At 45.0% G+C, this 17,360-nt stretch overlaps 1 protein-coding gene across 2 annotated transcripts; it reads right to left on the bottom strand.

Moving 5' to 3' along the window:
• Window positions 1–6,837: 6,837 nt before the first annotated feature.
• On the bottom strand, window positions 6,838–15,666 carry LOC148216757 (uncharacterized). 2 transcript variants are annotated; one of them, XR_015794993.1, is made up of 7 exons: window positions 15,395–15,666; window positions 14,226–14,829; window positions 13,800–13,914; window positions 13,599–13,669; window positions 12,283–12,412; window positions 8,562–11,372; window positions 6,838–7,730 (listed from the first exon to the last, which is right to left on the bottom strand). XR_015794993.1 is itself a non-coding variant. In XM_088134449.1 (6 exons), exons 2-6 carry the CDS (start codon window positions 14,715–14,717, stop codon window positions 8,626–8,628), a joined length of 3,555 nt encoding a protein of 1,184 aa, XP_087990575.1. In that variant the 5' UTR covers window positions 14,718–14,829; window positions 15,395–15,666; the 3' UTR covers window positions 7,744–8,625. The 2 variants fall into 2 exon arrangements, 1 of the variants encoding a protein (XP_087990575.1); XM_088134449.1 differs by lacking the exon at window positions 6,838–7,730 and having other exon boundaries at window positions 7,744–11,372.
• Between the last annotated feature and the right edge of the window lie 1,694 nt (window positions 15,667–17,360).

Genomic DNA, 17,360 nt, shown 5'->3' with positions numbered 1-17,360 from the left:
TGCAACTTGTTTGTCTTCCCACCACACATAACAACACAAATTTACCATATCGTCTTTATTCAATTTCAACTTTTCTATTATTTCCTTATAAGGAAAAGAGGTCCACCCTTGTAATAATTTTCCTAAAGGGCCCTCTGGATCAATCTTAAATTCAGGGTTTTTCTGGATCTTCTTAACATATTTTCCTTACTCCAACCTCCTTCTACAGTGCTTTACCACAAACTACAGTTTGCTAGGCACACAGGTTGGTTACTGTGGACTGCTTTACCACAAACTACTAGGCAATCCCCCACAGTGCTTTACCATAGTTTGCTAGGCACTTCCCTGACCTGAAACTGCACCCTCTGTAGACCTTCTTCGTGTTGCCCTCCTGTCTGAGCACCTCCAACAGACGTTGGATTCACCATTAGTGAGTTTAAGGGACCCACTTTTACGGTTGCCGTTCACTGTTAGTCTCCCAGCACGCGCTGACTACTTTTAAAGACCAACCATTCCACTTCTACAGAGACTTAGACACACACACCGCTTCACTTTCACGCTCTCTTTGCACTTTACCAGGATTTTCACAATCCCTAGGTACATCTCACCATTCAGGTCCCTTCCCACAGGACTACCCAACCCGCCAACCGCCCAGGAGATACTTTCTTTTGCCGTTCACAATTTCTCACCTGGGTTTGTGCACAAAGTTGCCCGGTTGATTTCTCTGAGGCTCTCTTTTCCGGGGGTCACTTTACTTTACTTCTTCACCAACCTCTATTTAGCAGCCTGGGATTCTTCATGGGTACTGGACCTGGAGCAAATCCTGTTGAAGGACTGCTGAACTCAGCACAGCATGCCTTCCTTCTCTGGGGTGCCCCCAGGCTACCCAGAGACCGTTGGGATCCTGGATGAGCCCCCAATTATGTGAAACAAGCACCACAAATCTCTCTCTGGGTTAGTCAGAAATAAAGTTTTATTGGAAGCCTTTGCAAAGGCTAGTGGACTTCTTTGCAAATAAGAAGCCACACCCACATACAAACTCCGGCTTAATTATATACATTACCGATTGCAAGTCCTTCCCCTTTTCTCCATTGGCTAAGGTACTCTGGGTGTACAGTATTTCCGGCCGCTCTAGGATTTCTTCCTGGTCCCTCCCACCTCATCTTTAACCTTTTATTTAAATTAATTAATTAATTGAGGTAATTGCTCAAGGTTTCAGCTAATTGCATTATACTGATAAAGATCGCTCCAAATTCATTTGTATTTACATTGTCCCACATCAGGAGACAACTTCCTCTCCATCTGCCACTATTTGATAACCATAACACTTAACACTACTTCCTTATCTCTCACACAGCTGCACTCTTAGCATGCTCAAGTTACTATTTGTCAATAATAACAGATATTTTAACCATCTCTCACACCCCCACTCACCCAGGGCCAAGTCTGGATCTCTTCCCTGCAAGACTTTCCTGCAATCTGTTTACCTCCTGCGAAGCTCAAAGGGTTAAAGAGAAAGAGAATGCAGCATCCTAGAGGGGCAAGACTTAGTGATGTCACTCCCTTCCCCCCTCCTCTGGAGAGTCACCTGTGGCATTCTCCCTCCAGTGGCCCAATGATGAAGTGCATGGACTTTCCTTCTGTTTGCAGAGGGAGCCCCCTGCTGGATTCTGTGTGGATTTTATGTGCTCATGCAAAGAGGGGAGAAAGGGTGCATTTTCCATGTGGGGCCAAAAGGAAGGAGGCTGTTGTCTTCCCCTGATCAGGAAGCTCTTTGAATTCAAATGCTTTTGACAAGGTTAGACCCATGTCCAACGTTCTATTTTTAAGAAAGGTTCTGGAGAAAGTCGCGTCCCTGATCAGAGGGAGGAGATGGAGCCCAGGAACAGACAGGAAATGGAAGGCAGTTTTCTCCTTACTCAAGTGACTAAAGATAATCCTGCCTTGATTCTGCATCCTGTAAAAGAGGTCAGTGGGAAAGGCTGTCCAGCTTTCCAGATTCTGTTGTTATACCCCACAAAAATATTGTAGAGCTCCAGAAGGCTTTGTGGTGTCCAGTTCCTGACCTGGCTTGCCTGAAAGGACTGACATTCTGCAACTGCAGAGAGCCTGAGAGGAAGCCAATTATTTGGCTCCTTGGCAATCAGTTCCCAACCGGGATACAGCATCGAAATTCTATTAGTTCCACTTATGGATCAGTTATGGAGAGAGAGGGTTTAGAGGAGTGCAACCCTCCCTGTTCACTCAATGGCTCTCAATACCACTGCCCGTGGCCTTCTTATACACGATCACTGAGGAAGTACACTCTTAAGCGGTAGTTCTCCTCCTTCTTGAGGTATGGTGGAAGAGAGACCTATGCAGAGACAGCTAATTTGTACATGCTCATGGGCTCTCCCCACTTACCACTCCTTTTTCAGATGTACATGGAAGTCCTGTGGGAGGTTATCTTTTGGCCTAGAGTCTGGTATCCTCCGTATGCTGATGATATCAAGTTATTTTTCACATCCCAAGGCCAAACAAGTGATGTGCTGGACATGGTGGCATACAGGCCATCAGAGTCCAGATGGGAAGGAACAGACGGAGTGAATTTCTAATCACAGGAATGCACCTCTCAATATAAGTCAGGTTGCAGGAAGAAGCAGGAGGGAATTCTCCATCTGAAGTCACTCCTCTGCCTTTGGAGATGTAGGCTAAAGAATAGCAGGAGAGATATTAAATTACACCTTGGGACAAAAAGCAATTTTGAAGGCAAGAAAAACTCAAAGCTGCAAAAAACATTCTTTTAAAACTCAGTTGAAACAGGAGTAAGCTTCTCATCATAATTGCAATCTTCAACCTATTACCTTTAATTGGTTCTTGTTTAATTAAATTATAGCTCTTCCAAGGGCTGTCCTGTAATCTCCTTGATTCTCTCCATCCACTTTTTCTCTTTCTTACCCTTCATCTCCATCCTTCTTCCATGCTAGACATAACCTTTTTTCCTGGTTGATCATTTCTTCCCCTCACTTTCTGCAGACTGACCATCACTTGAGAAATAAAGACCCCTTTAGGCTTTCAAGGCTTAAGCCAGTTTAGCTTCTTTGTCCCCAGTGGGCACAACCACCACGGAAGGCAAGCACAGAATGCATTTCAGCAACAATTGCATCGGCTGATTGAGTCCAATTTCCAAGAGAAGGGCCCCTTTAGTGCAAGTCTCACTTCCAGCACTAGCTAGCTTGTTTTCTGCTCTGTCTACCTTCTTGGCCCTTAGGGATATTAATAATAATCATTGGCTTGTTATTAATAATGAGCCTCTGCACCTTTTACTGAGCCCACTGAGTGTGTGCACCCATCAACTTTCTGAATCAAACCATGAGGATCTGTGTCCTCATGGGGCTACCACAAGTGTCTTGTTGCCCTCCTATTTTCTGGAGGCTGTTTCTTTTATGCCATTTCCTTTCCATGGTTTGAAATGTGTGTGAGTGTTGTTTTCATGCCATGAAAATCTCTCTCTCTCTCTTTCCCTCTCGCTCTCTGTCTCTTTTCAACCTCTCTCTCTGCTACGCTAAAAAAGCTGTGTGTGTATATGTGAGAAGCTGTCACCTCTGCTGGTCAGGGTGATTTGAAGTATTTCTCAGCTGCCTGGGAAGAATTGGAGACTGTACATGCCCCAGTGGGCTCTGCTTATTGGGACTTGGAAGAAAAGGTCTGTGTTCCCATCAACTTAGGATTCTTTCTTCTCCTTCTCCTCCTTCCCTTTGTTATTGAATACATGAGGAAAACAAGGAATAAAGCATCTTGTTAAATAAATGAGCGAATGTGAAAACATTTGGATGGTACTTAGGATAGTGTATTTGAGAAAGTGTGTGAACTCATTGGTTGCAACTTCGAAAAATGTGGGAAGTCCTGTGCCCTATTAAGCGGTGGGGCTTGTGAGTAAATACCAAGCTGCCTGCCAGCTTCAGCCCTCAGAAGGAGAAGAGATTTGTTGGTGACATCTGGCCTCTTGCCCCGGTTTTCTTGCCCTAACTCCAGCCTGGGGCTCCTTGCCCCATCCGACATCCCCACTTCAGCCTTTTCCTGGCGTTTCTCCCGTTTGCCTCAGCTTCTGCAGGACGTGCTCTCCCCACACCTGCTTCTTGCCTGCTAGTTACAGAGTTGGAGGTAATGGGGAGGAAGATGAAGGACAGAGGGAGAGTTCAAGGCCTCCACATGCAGCCGATGTGAGCAGAGCCCCGTCCCCCTTTCAGGACGTTTGCACACCTTTTATAAACTCTACTTTATGACTTCCTGGGATGGGCTCCTGGCTTTGCAAGCCTCATACTCTTGTGAGATGGAGAGTCACTGATGCCAGGGCTGCTGCTGCTGCTTCTTCACTGGCTGTGCCCCCAGAGGAAACTGATTTGAAATTGGAAGGATTGAGAAGGATGATTGGGGTGGGGGGTGGGAGAGAGGATTGAATGTCGGAGAAACCTGTCGGTGAACAAGGACTGATCCATTGTCTTTAAAGCAAGCCTTTCTCTTTCCTCACGACATTGTAAAACCACAGCCACCACTGCAAGGAAATAAAGAAGATATTCCAACCGGAGGGGAAGGAAAGGGCACCTCTAACTTATGGCCTGCCTAAGAAAGGTGGTGGCGTCTGCAGCATGTTGCGGTCTCTAGACCTTCCTCTTATTAATGTGGAGGAATCGTCTGTGATCTTGTGAACATTGAGAAGATCTCTGTGCAGGATCAAAACTCGCTTCCTCAAGAACAGCAGCTCTGAAGGATCTTTAGAGATTCGAGGAGGCCAGAAAAATGAGGAAAATCCTGTCAGAAATGGCAGGTCGGTCAAAAAACAAGAACAAGGAGGCAAACTTTGAAGCACAGCCTGTGTCTTGTGGTTGTTACCATACTCAGGCCTTAAGCGATGGAAGATGGGGGCTGGTAGGGATACAGGAAGGGAAGTGATGATGGGTTAGGAAAATTAAGATCTCTATTGATCTTTATTTAGTTAGTTCAATTGATACAGCTGCCCTTCTGACATTCATGACTCCAGGTGGCTAAGAAAGGTTTGAAACTCCTTTGTAGCAGCCTGTTACAATGGGAATAATCCTGAAGAAAAAGGAAGATCAAAAGAAAAAAAGTTCCAAATAAAGAACTCAAAGTGATGGACGTTGTAGAAATTTTACCTGAAAACAAGGCACCAAGGGGGAGAGATTAAGAGTGGGACAATGGCGTCTCCTGTGACTGGAGAAAAGGTGGAATCGTAAAATGAGGGAAGGCAATAGTGAAAAGTGAATATAAAGCTCAAATACCATGAGACCGCCCCTCCCCCAACAAATTTGTTTTATACTTCTGAGTTAAGTAGGGAATATGCCTCTTTAGATGATGAATAAAGACAGGAAAAGAAAGTATAAATGTTGTTCTAGCCACAAGAGCTGAAGTCTCCACTGGTTTGAAGAGATTCCTCTGCATTTACAGGTCACTATTAATTAATTAAATGTGTCCGCCACCCATCTCCCCCCAATGGGGGACTCTGGGCGGCTCACAACACGTTAAAATCAATACATAAATACACAATTAAAAACCTATAATAATTCACATTTACAAAAATAAAAGGAAAAAATCCAGGAGGCCGATGGTTCAAGGCAGCAACGCCAGGCCTCTAAGGGACCAGCCAAACCCTCACTTGATGGTGCCCCTCCTCGCCCCAGGCCAGATGGCGGAGCCAGGTCTTCAGATCCCTCCAAAAGGCCGGGAGTGAGGGGGCCAATCTCACCTCCGGGGGCAGGATATTCCCAAGGGCGGGGGCTGCAGCAGAGAAGGCCCGCCTTCTGGACCCCGCCAGTCGGACCTCTTTTGCCGAGGGGGTCCGGAGCATATTCTCTCTGTGTGATCGGGTGGGACGGGATGAAGACGTGGGGGAGAGAAGGTCTCTCAGGTAACCCGGTCCCATGCCATGTAGGGCTTTAAAGATGAAAGCCGACACCTTGAATTGGACCCGGAAGCAAACCAGTACCCAATGCAGCTCCCGAAGCAATGGTGTTACGTGGGTCCTTCTTCAGGCCCCAAAAGTAGCTCGCACAGCTGCGTTCTGGAGCAGCTGAAGCTTCCGGATACTCTTCAAGGGTAGCCCCAGGTAGAGCGTATTGCAGGAGTCTATCTGGGAGATAAGAAGGGCATGAGTGACCGAAGGGCATCCCGATCCAGGAGAGTGTAACTGGTACACAACCCGAAGTTGTGCAAAAGCCCTGCTGGCCATGGCTGCCACCTGTTCTCCGTGCACGAGTCGTGAGTCCAGGAGGACCCCCAGATTACGCACTGGGTCTGTCTGGGGCAGTGCTACTCCATCCAGCACCAACGATGACAAAGTCTCAGATAGAGAGGAGCCATTAATCCACAGCTACTCCATCTTACCAGGGTTCAGCTGATGCCTGTTGTTTCCCATTCAGACCTTCACAGCCTCCAGGCACCGCGAAAGGGCGGTCACGGCATTACTTACCTCACCTGGGATTGAGATGTATAATTGAGTATCATCAGCATACTGATGATACCTCATCCCATGATGACGGCAGCTGGAAACACACCCTCCCGCAAGGATGTATTAACTCTCGCCTGGATACAACCGCATGTCACCTCCTGAGCTGCTTTCACCAGCCAGGAGGGGCATGGGCTCAGATGACAAGCAGGGAGGCTGGTACAGTAGCAGCACTCCGAACTGCTCCTGGGAGCCCAACATAAGAAACAGTGTCTCACAGCCAGAGACTTGTGCAGCAATGCCCCTGAAGGCCACCAAGGACTCTCGGATGATGACAGCAACCCCTCCTCCCCTGCCCTGGCATCTCGGCTGGTGCCACACCATGAATGCAGCAGGGCACATTTCCGAGAGGGCCCCCCCCCTCGTGCCCCAGCCAGGTCTCTGTAATACATGCCAAGTCCACCCCTCCTCAGTGAGGAGGACCTCACTGGGGGGGGCTTGTTTTTAACCAACCTGGCATTAAACAGCAACAGCCAGAGGCAAGGGCCCCTATGAACCTGCTGACCAGGGCCTGGGAGCGAGCATGCCAGCCACTCACCTCAAAAGCCAACCACAAAACGGAAGCTCCCTTGGTCTACTCACAAGAAGCGGCTATCCAGAGGCACGCGGATAAATCTCAACAATCAAACAAATCTTCAATCCGGCATGAGCCTCTGAAATCCTGAAGTCTCCCCCCACCCAACTCCTTCCAAAACTTTTCCTGTGTTACTAATTTTCAATGCAACTAAAGAGGAGGAGAATTTAATACATGCCTGGAAAGTAACCACACCATTTATATTTAATTTTCTTTAAATCAAATTTTGACCTTTTCTTCGCCCTCGTCATACCATAGAAAGGCCTAATGCTTGAAAAAGGTTTTTGCACATGCTTTGAGGGCTTCTTGTCTTTCTGGTTCCTTTTGTGAAAGAGGAATTCTTCACCCTGAAGCTCATCCACAAATAAGTGATTGATACATAGGTGACAATTGTCTCACATAATGAGACGCCTTCGACCGAAAACAGTTCCATGGTTCTGCGTTCATCTTGGTCACCTCCACTCTCAGTTCTGCACCGTGGATGCGAGTCTGATTATTTTTCCCAGAGATAGTTCCCCTTCTCATTTTTGTGTGTTTGGTATATTATGTTATTTTGGTCCCCATTGATTCCCAAATGTCAATAAATTGCTTGTTTACAATGTCAGCACACTGGAGTCACTTTCATTCTCATTTTCCTGAGTATCCCTAACAATACTCAGACAAAAAGAAAGCGACCTAAGAAGAAAGATGAAAGAAAAAAGAAGAAGAAAGGAGGAAGGGGGGGGGAGGGAGGAAGGAGGGAGGGAGGGAGGGAGGGAGAAATTAGAAGCACAAATCCTCTTAGTTGTTACTTTTAATTTCATATCACAATTATTCAGGGGGCAATTCAATAGCACATAACATCTCTCTCCCTATTCTTTGATGGAACCTGTGTTACCTTAGGATTTTAATATTGCTTGAGACCTCTGAACATATTCAGGAATGAGGGAGGGAGTGGGAAACACTTGTAAGTAGTCTAAGCAAAAGAAGGAAAGTTTAAACTCTGGGAAGTTGAACTTCTATCTGCATTCTGGTATAGCAGAAGGAAAACTAAAAAACCTGTCTTGAAGAGATGCATCAGGGAGATGCAGCTCCTTCGGCTGTTTGGGGGACCTCTTACATGTCTGCTTGTACACATCCCTCTCAGCAGCATGCTCAAGTGGGAAGAACAAACAATTGACAAGCAAGAAGCTCACTTGTAAAACCACAATGAAGACAACATCTTCATCAAATTGTACAGCCCAGAATCTGACATGCCCAAAATAAAGGTAAAGTGAAGAAAAAGGATTTTTCTTACTGACGTGCAAGAGCGTTGGCCACCTTCAAATGATAGTACCTTCAAAAATCCACAGTTCATAATTAAGAAGGCACATACCCATTGCTTTTATTTCCATTGGTAAATTAATCTCTCTGGGGCTGCCAGTTGTGAAGGTCAGGCTCAAAAAACATTCCTTCCCGAGTCAGTATACACAAAGAGGAAATGCATAGATTTAACCAACCATAGCTAGAATTTACATGGATTCTCACCCAAATGGGTCTGTGTGTTGGAAATTAGGTCACTGCTTCTCCTGAAGCTCTTTCCACACTCCATTCATTTATCTGGCTTCTCTCCTGCATGGATAAATCCATGAGATAGGAGGGAATGGCTCTTAGTAAAACTTTTTCCGCACTCTATACACTTATATGGCTTCTCTCCTGTGTGGATCCGTTTATGGGAACTTAGGTTACTGTGTTGGCTGAAGCCCTTCCCACACTCCATGCATGTATACGGCTTCTCCCCTGTGTGGATCCTTTGATGAACTGTAAGAGACCTGTTTTCACGGAAGCTCTTTCCACACTCCATGCATTTGTACGGCTTCTCTCCTGTGTGGATCCTTTGGTGAACAGTAAGAGAACTGTTTTTACAGAAGCTCTTTCCACACTCCATGCATTTGTATGGGTTCTCTCCTGTATGGATCCTTCTATGAGATGTGAGGGAACAGCTGTTAGTGAAACCTTTTCCACACTCAGTGCACTTATATGGCTTCTCTCCTGTGTGGATCCGTCTATGGGAACTTAGGTTACTGTGTTGCCTGAAGGCCTTCCCACACTCCATGCATTTATATGGCTTCTCCCCTGTGTGGATCCTTTGGTGAACAGTAAGATAACTATTTGCAGAGAAGCTCTTCCCACACTCCATGCATTTATGTGGCTTATCTCCTGCGTGGATCCTTTGGTGAACAGTAAGAGAAGTATTTGCAGAGAAGCTCTTTCCACACTCCATGCATTTATGTGGCTTCTCTCCTGCGTGGATACATCCATGAGATTTGAGGTAACGGCTGTTAGTAAAACTTTTTCCGCACTCTATGCACTTATACGGCTTCTCTCCTGTGTGGATCCGTTTATGGGAAGTAAACTTACTGTGTTGCCTGAAGGCCTTCCCACACTCCATGCATTTATATGGCTTCTCCCCTGTGTGGATCCTTTGATGAACAATAAGAGACCTGTTTTCACGAAAGCTCTTTCCACACTCCATGCATTTGTATGGCTTCTCTCCTGTGTGGATTCTTCGATGAGATGTGAAGGAACATCTCTTACTGAAACTTTTTCCACACTCTGTGCACTTATATGGCTTCCCTCCTGTGTGGATCCGTCTATGGGAACTTAGGTTACTGTGTTGCCTGAAGGCCTTCCCACACTCCATGCATTTATATGGCTTCTCCCCTGTGTGGATCCTTTTATGAAGAGTAAGAGACGAATTTTCACGGAAGCTCTTTCCACACTCCATGCATTTATATGGCTTCTCTCCTGTATGGATCCTTTTATGAATGGTAAGAGACTTATTTTCACAGAAGCTCTTTCCACACTCGATGCATTTGTATGGGTTCTCTCCTGTGTGGATCCTTTGATGAACAGTAAGAGACCTGTTTTCACGGAAGCTCATTCCACACTCCATGCATTTATATGGCTTCTCCCCTGTGTGGATCCTTTGATGAACAGTAAGAGAACTATTTCCACAGAAGCTCTTTCCACACTCCATGCATTTGTATGGGTTTTCTCCTGTGTGGATCCTTCTATGAGATGTGAGGGAAAAGCCCTCACTGAAACTTTTTCCACACTCTATGCACTTATATGGCTTCTCTCCGGTGTGGATCCGTTTATGGGAAGTAAACTTACTCTGTTGCCTGAAGGCCTTCCCACACTCGATGCATTTATATGGCTTCTCCCCTGTGTGGATCCTTTGATGAACAGTAAGAGATGAGTTTTCACGGAAGCTCTTTCCACACTCCATGCATTTGTATGGCTTCTCTCCTGTGTGGATCCTTCTATGAGATGTGAGGGAACAGCTGTTAGTGAAACTTTTTCCACACTCTGTGCACTTATATGGCTTCCCTCCTGTGTGCATCCGTTTATGGGAACTTAGGCTACTGTGTTGCGTGAAGGCCTTCCCACACTCCATGCATTTATATGGCTTCTCCCCTGTGTGAATCCTTTTATGAAGAGTAAGATATGAGTTTTCACGGAAGCTCTTTCCACACTCCATGCATTTATATGGCTTCTCCCCTGTGTGGATCCTTTTATGAACAGTAAGAGACTTATTTTCACAGAAGCTCTTTCCACACTCCATGCACTTATATGGCTTCTCTCCTGTGTGGATCCTTCTATGAGATGTGAGGGAAGAGCTGTTAGTGAAACTTTTCCCACACTCTGTGCACTTATATGGCTTCCCTCCTGTGTGGATCCTTTTATGGGAAGTGAGCTTACTGTTTTGGCTGAAGCCCTTCCCACACTCCATGCATTTATACGGCTTCTCTCCTGTGTGGATCCTTTGATGAACAGTAAGAGAACTGTTTTTACAGAAGCTCTTTCCGCACTCCATGCATTTATATGACTTCTCCCCTGTGTGCATCCTTTGATGAACAGTAAGAGAACTATTAAAACTGAAGCTCGTTCCACACTCCATGCATTTGTATGGCTTCTCTCCTGTGTGGATTCTTTTATGAGATGTAAGGGACCCATTTTCATGGGAAAGAGTGAAAATGCAATTGTAATTATTACCACTGTCTCTGGACATATAATCTTCTTTTGTTTGGACTGGATAGTGTTGATTTATTTCTAATTTGTCTTTGAATAGGCGTACACTTTTCATGATACATTTTTTCTTTATTTTTCCTTGTGAGGGAAGAAAGTCTTGAATCTCAGCATCAGTGGAAGATAAGCTTTCCTTATTCCCAGTATTTGACTGGTTTCTCTCATGACTTTCTCGTTCTATTTGAATTGCAGGCTTCTCCGTTCCAACTCCATGCCAGATCATTTGGAATGGTTCACTGGTATCTTTGTTCTCCTGTCCAAGATTACCTTCAACAGAAAAAAGAAATCAAAATGATACAAGGTTATAGAAAAACATCAAACTGTAGGAAGTCATATAAATCTCCTTCTGAAATTTGGCTAAATTCCAATATATTGCACATTTGCATACTTATGATGGGATAGTATAGAAATGATAATTTCCCTATCCATGAGGCATAAATGCTTCAAAAAAATCTAAAGCAGCTTTTCGTTTATAATTATTCTTATATATTTGAATCTCACACAGAGTCAGCTTTGAGTTAAGCAAAAATTGGGGGAAACATCAACGAAATTATTAGGGGAAAACCTAAGATTTGTTGGAGGGGGATGAATTACAGGAGGAATCTGTGAGAACTAAATCGATTTTGAAACTCATCCTTTTCGTCCTACCCAAACTATCTCCCATTTCCTGTTCATTTTTTTCTTGCCCAAATCTCATGGTTGCAAAAAAAAATCCTGGAGTTCTTCCACTAACCCTGAACAACATGTTTGCAATGGAAACACAGCAACATTTCCCCCTCCATCTCAAGGCTCAGGATAGAAATGGAAAGGAAGAAAAGTCAATAAACCAAGAGCCTGAATAAATGACAGTCCTTCCGAGGACAGACAGGGAAGCATGTCAGTCCAAAAAGCTGAAATCAGTGTGATGGAGTTTAGCTCCTCCTCAAGCCAAGGAGCTACTTTCTCACTGATCTGTTCAAAAAAAAATGGAAAAAGTCACCAGCTGGGAAATGGCACAGGATGCATCTAAGCCGAGGGCCAGTGATTGATTTCCTTCCTTGGAGCAGAAAAACACCAAATGTTTTAAATCTCCCTCCCAAGAAATGACATCAAGTTCTTTTTAATAAGCAATAGCTCCTGGCGTCTAAGCACAAAATGTCTTGCTGAACTCTCTGATTGGAGGGTAGGAAACCCTTACCCAGAGAGGCCACGTTCCTATAGTTTTCCAGCATGACTTCCCAATGCAGCGCTTTTTGGTGAGGATCCAGCTGAGACCACTCCTCCCCGGAGAAACATACGGCCACGTCCTTGAAGAACACAAGACCCTCCTGAAGAAAGAAAAAAAGAAGAGAACAGGCCCCGGAGGATTTGCAAGACCTGTCCTATTGTTCACAAATACCCAGAGCAAAGATATATACCAAGTAAAATGGCTATGCCTGGTAGGATTCCAAGGTTTAGGGTATGAAAATGGACAGAGCCAAAAGCTTCTGACTGAAAAAATATTTCAGGCAGGTTTTATCAAGTTGAGAGATTTCAGTGCCATTCAGTGAAAGCAACCCCACTTTCCTTCTGCATCGATCCATCCATGCAACATGAAAAGACTCTCAATGTCTAGAGAGAATCAACTGGCAGGTGGGCCTAGGAAACCCCAGCTATCAGGGACTCCAATTCTTCCTGTGTTTGCAGAAGGAAATGGAGGGGAGAGGGGGGATTCTTTCTAGCATTTCTGGAAATGGTTTATGGTGTCCCAGAGGGACCAATCCTGGGCACCTTCATGAAAGTGCTGGGAGAGCACAGCCAGGGATGTGTGTGGGCTCCCTTCAATATCCAGAGACAGGCAACCCAGTTTCTGCTCCTCCTCAGATTTCAAGGAAACTGCTAGTAGTCTGAGCCATTGGCTGAACAGGAAAAAAGAAAGCAGAGGAAATTTCCTGAGAAGGAGATTTCTCAGCCTTTGCAAAGCTAGATTCTTTTGCTTCCAAATCCAGGCACAAATCAGAGGATTAGAAATTATTTTGCAACAAAAAGTGCCTTGATTATGTGCTGTTTCAGAATAATTTGTACTCAGAGACTTCTATCCATATACCTTCATTCCATTTTAATAGTCTCCGTTATCTTTTAATCTGATGTCTGTATTTTTCTTATCATTGGTTTTAAACAAGGCTTTTAAAAAATGGTAATGTGCCAGAGTGAGTATTTAGTTATTTCTGAGCAGTCTTGCACAATTCCAATTCAAAGAGAATCAAAAAGAATGAGTCTTTTCAAGGATTGTGTAAAAAGTAGTTATTGAAAACTAGGGAGAGTAACTAGAACAAGGAGAGTTAGGTACTGGTCTTAAAAGAAGAGATTTCCCAATAAGACTCTCAGTTGAATCTGCCATATTGCTCAGGAACACGAAAATAACTCAGCACAAACAAGAGGGAAAAATGGAAGGAGAGAGTGCTGAGTACACCCACTTGACTTCCTGAAGGAAAGGGAGAATACAAATCCAATACATAAATTTCTTCCTCTTACTTGTTGAGTTGGAGGTTCAACCACGGTTTCCGCTCCACCATAAGGAGGAGTCAACTTTCTTCCATGCTTCCCTGTGAGGGAGACAGAATTTCAAAATGCACAATTAATAAAATAGGAGGAGGAATTCTACAGAACAGAAGATGCTGAGAAGATGAGACAGCTGGGATTATCCCTCTGGGGAATGGGAGGACCTTGTATTACCTCCTGAGGTGTCCTGATTTGGATCTTCCAAGGAGATCCTCCTGAAAAACAGCTCCTGAGAGGGAATTGATGGATTCCTCCTTCCCGCAGGATCTCGGATCTCCACAGCAAAGGACTTGAAATGGTAGGCAGGAGAAAAGAAGAAGAAATAACCGACATCATACAAGATGAAGTGGATTCCTGTTCTCTAAAAACACAACTTCAAAGCCCCCAATGTCCATCAATGTGGCTGCACAGTAAGAAAAGAAAGCCTGTCCCAAATCTATCTTCTGGAATGGATAGTGGAACAATGGCCTACAAGAATGAGTGAAATATTTCCACCTATTATGAATGCCAGGAAACTCTGGTAGGGAAGGGTTAAGAATTCAAACACATTGTTTATGACATTCAAACCTCTTCTGGGCTCCCAAGATGAAGGTCTCTCACCTGCAACTCGACCTGCTCCTTCTGCTCCTCTGCCTGGCTCAGGAGGAAGCCTTCCACCAGGGCCACCGCTTGGGAGCTGGTCTCTGCTCCACACTCCTGCACCCAGCTCTCCATCTGCAGGGGCAGAAGGGCCAGGAACTGCTCCAGAACAACCAGGTCCAGCATCTGTGCTTTTGTGTGCTTTTCTGGTCTCAACCATCGACTACAAAAGTAGTGGAGTCGGCTGCAAAGTCCTCGGGGACCCTCAGCCTCCTGGTATTGAACACTCCTGAAGTTCCAGGGCTGAACTTCTGAATGGATGGATTCCTCCTCCAGGATCTCCTGCCCACTTCTTCCTTGGATCTCCCCACAGCTCCCAGGCTGAACAGCACAACGGCCTTTTCCAGTTCTCTCACTCGCTAAAGGTTGTCTCTCCATTTTTTCTCTGTCCTGTAACACAACTCCAAATGGATCCAAGGAATCTTGCGGATCTCCAAAAGCCTTGTCATTCATTGGAACATTACTGTAGCCGCAGGAATGACCACAGCAGACATTCAGCCCTCTTTGCCCAAGAGATAAATTAGTCTGTATGTGAGGGTGTACAAATGGTTTTTGGTTTGTGTATCTGAGATGGAAAAGAAAATAAATTCCAAGAATTTGAAGGTGGTGGATTTAACCATTCAACAACACTCATCCCCATGCAAGGAAGTATTTTTCTGAGCTGGTACACGATTGCAGTGGCATTGAGCAGGTAAATCTTCCCTGTGTGTATGCGTGTGTGTGTGTATGTCTGTGTGTGTGTTGCAAAATATGGGATTGACTTCTATCAAGGAACATGGAATAAATGCATTGCGGAGCATTTTCTATTTCTTTTTCTTACAAAGAAGGCCTTGCTTTTTAAAAACCTAGATCTACACTTTCGTACAAGCACGGTTCATACAATATGCCAAACCCCAAACAGGCCAACAAACCAAGAAAGTTCAGTTCACATAAAATGAAATGCTAATGGAATTACCCTGGCTTAGGATGTTCCCCTTCCCTTTCTTCAGGGCTTGTTTCTTAAGAGCCAAGTCACACTATTACTACGCAGGCGGGTTCACAAGATCCCCTAAGCCTAAACAAATCAACCTAGTTCACATAAAACAGGCCTTGAGAGAACATAGCTTAAGTTGATGTCCTGGTTCACTCACCCTCCTGTTCAACTGCAGAGGATCCAACCCTATTTTAGTCTCATGCAGCACATGGCGAGAATGCAGGCACAATCTTTTGTATCTCCTTCCTTGGAAACCTTTTCTTATATCCCGCTAGAGTTTGCAATGCAAATTCTCCCCCTCCCCCTTCTCAGGGGCTTTTTCCAGGAAATGGTGTGGGAAAGGCTTCCCCACATCCCCACCTTCTTCCTGGGGATCCTGGATTTGCAACACAGCTCTGCTTTCAATAGACCTTCCTGCAATCTTTTTAGTTCCTGTGAAGCTGAAAGGGTTAAAGAGAGAGAGAGTGCAGCATCCTAGAGAGGCAACACCTACATGATGTCACTTCCTTCTCCCTCCTCTGGAGAGTCACCTGTGGCATTCTCCCTCCAGTGGCCCAATGCTGAAGTGCATGGTGTTTCCTTCTGTTTGCAGAGGGAGCCCCCTGCTGGATCCTCTGTGCAACGTAGGTGCTAATCCAAAGAGGGGAGAAAGGGTGCAAATCCATGGGATTGGGCCAGGAGTAAGGAGGCTGTTGTGTCCCCCTGATCAGGAAGTCTTCTGAATCCAACTGGTCTTGACAACAGTAGACCTATCGCCAACCTTCCATTTTTAAGAAACCTTCTGGAGAAAGTCGCATCCCTGAATAGGGGGAGGAGAGGGAGCCAAGGAACAGAGTGGGAATGGAATTCAGCTTTCTACTTACTCAAGAGGGTCAAAATAATCCTGCCTTGATTCTGCATCCTGTAAAGGAGGTCAGTAGGAAACGCTGTCAGGCTTTCGAGATTCTGTTATTATACCCCATAAAAATATTGTAGAGCTCCAGAAGCCTTTGTGGTGTCCAATTTCTGACCTGGCTTGGATAACAGGGTGAGTTTCTTCAACTGCAGAGAGCCTGAGAGGAAGCCGATTATTTGGCTCCTTGGCAATATGTTCCCAACCAGGATACAGCATCGAAATTCTATTAGTTGCACTTACGAATGAGTTATGGAGAGAGAGGGTTTGGAGGAGTGCAACCCTCCCTGATCACTCAATGGCTCTCAGTACCACCAACCATCCATCACCTTCTTATCCACGATCACCGAGGAAGTGCACTGTTTAGTGGTAGTTCTTCTTTTTGAGGTAGTCATGGTGGAAGAGAGACCTGTCCAGAGACAGTTATTCTGTGCGTGATCCAGGACTCTCCCCAGTTATCACTCCTTTTGAAGATGTACATGGAACTCCTACGGGAGGTCATCTTTTGGCCTAGAGTCTGGTATCCTCCGTATGCTGATGGTATCCAGTTATTTTTCACATCCCAAGGCCAAACAAGTGATGTGCTGGAAGTGGTGGCATAGAGGCCATCAGAATCCGGATGGAAAGGAACAGACGGAGTGAATTTCTGCAAGATTGAATACGGTTGGGTTTGTAGACCATAGAGTTCCAGAGAAATTCCATCTCTGACTTTGAACAGAGATGCACCAATGAATGAGCCACAATTTGGGGATTCTCCTAGACTCTCCGGGAGGCCCTGCTCTCGGTCACTCAGTACCTAATCACAGAAATGCACCTCTCAATACAAGACAGGTTGCAGGAAGAAGCAGGAGGGAATTCTCCATCTGAAGTCACTCCTCTGCCTTTGGAGATGTAGGCTAAAGAATAGCAGGAGAGATATTAAATTACACCTTGGGACAAAAAGCAATTTTGAAGGCGAGAAAAACTCCAAGCTGCAAAAAACGTTCTTTTAAAACTCCAGTTGAAACTGGAGTAAGCTTCTCAACATAATTGCAATCTTCAACCTATTACATTTTTCTGGTTCTTGTTTAATTAAATTATAGCTCTTCCAAGGGCTGTCCTGTAATCTCCTTGACTCTCTCCATCCACTTTCTCTCTTCCTTCCCCTTTACCTCCATCCATCATCCATGCTAGACATAACCTTTTTTTCTGGTTGATCATTTCTTCCCCTCACTTTCTGCAGACTGACCAT

The sequence above is a fragment of the Python bivittatus genome, unplaced genomic scaffold, assembly GCF_059951505.1.
Source record: "Python bivittatus isolate LINGU-HERP-01145 unplaced genomic scaffold, Pbiv_v1 ctg000080_np1212, whole genome shotgun sequence".
NCBI classification, from domain to species: domain Eukaryota; kingdom Metazoa; phylum Chordata; class Lepidosauria; order Squamata; family Pythonidae; genus Python; species Python bivittatus.
This window is presented reverse-complemented; position numbering and strand designations above follow the sequence as displayed.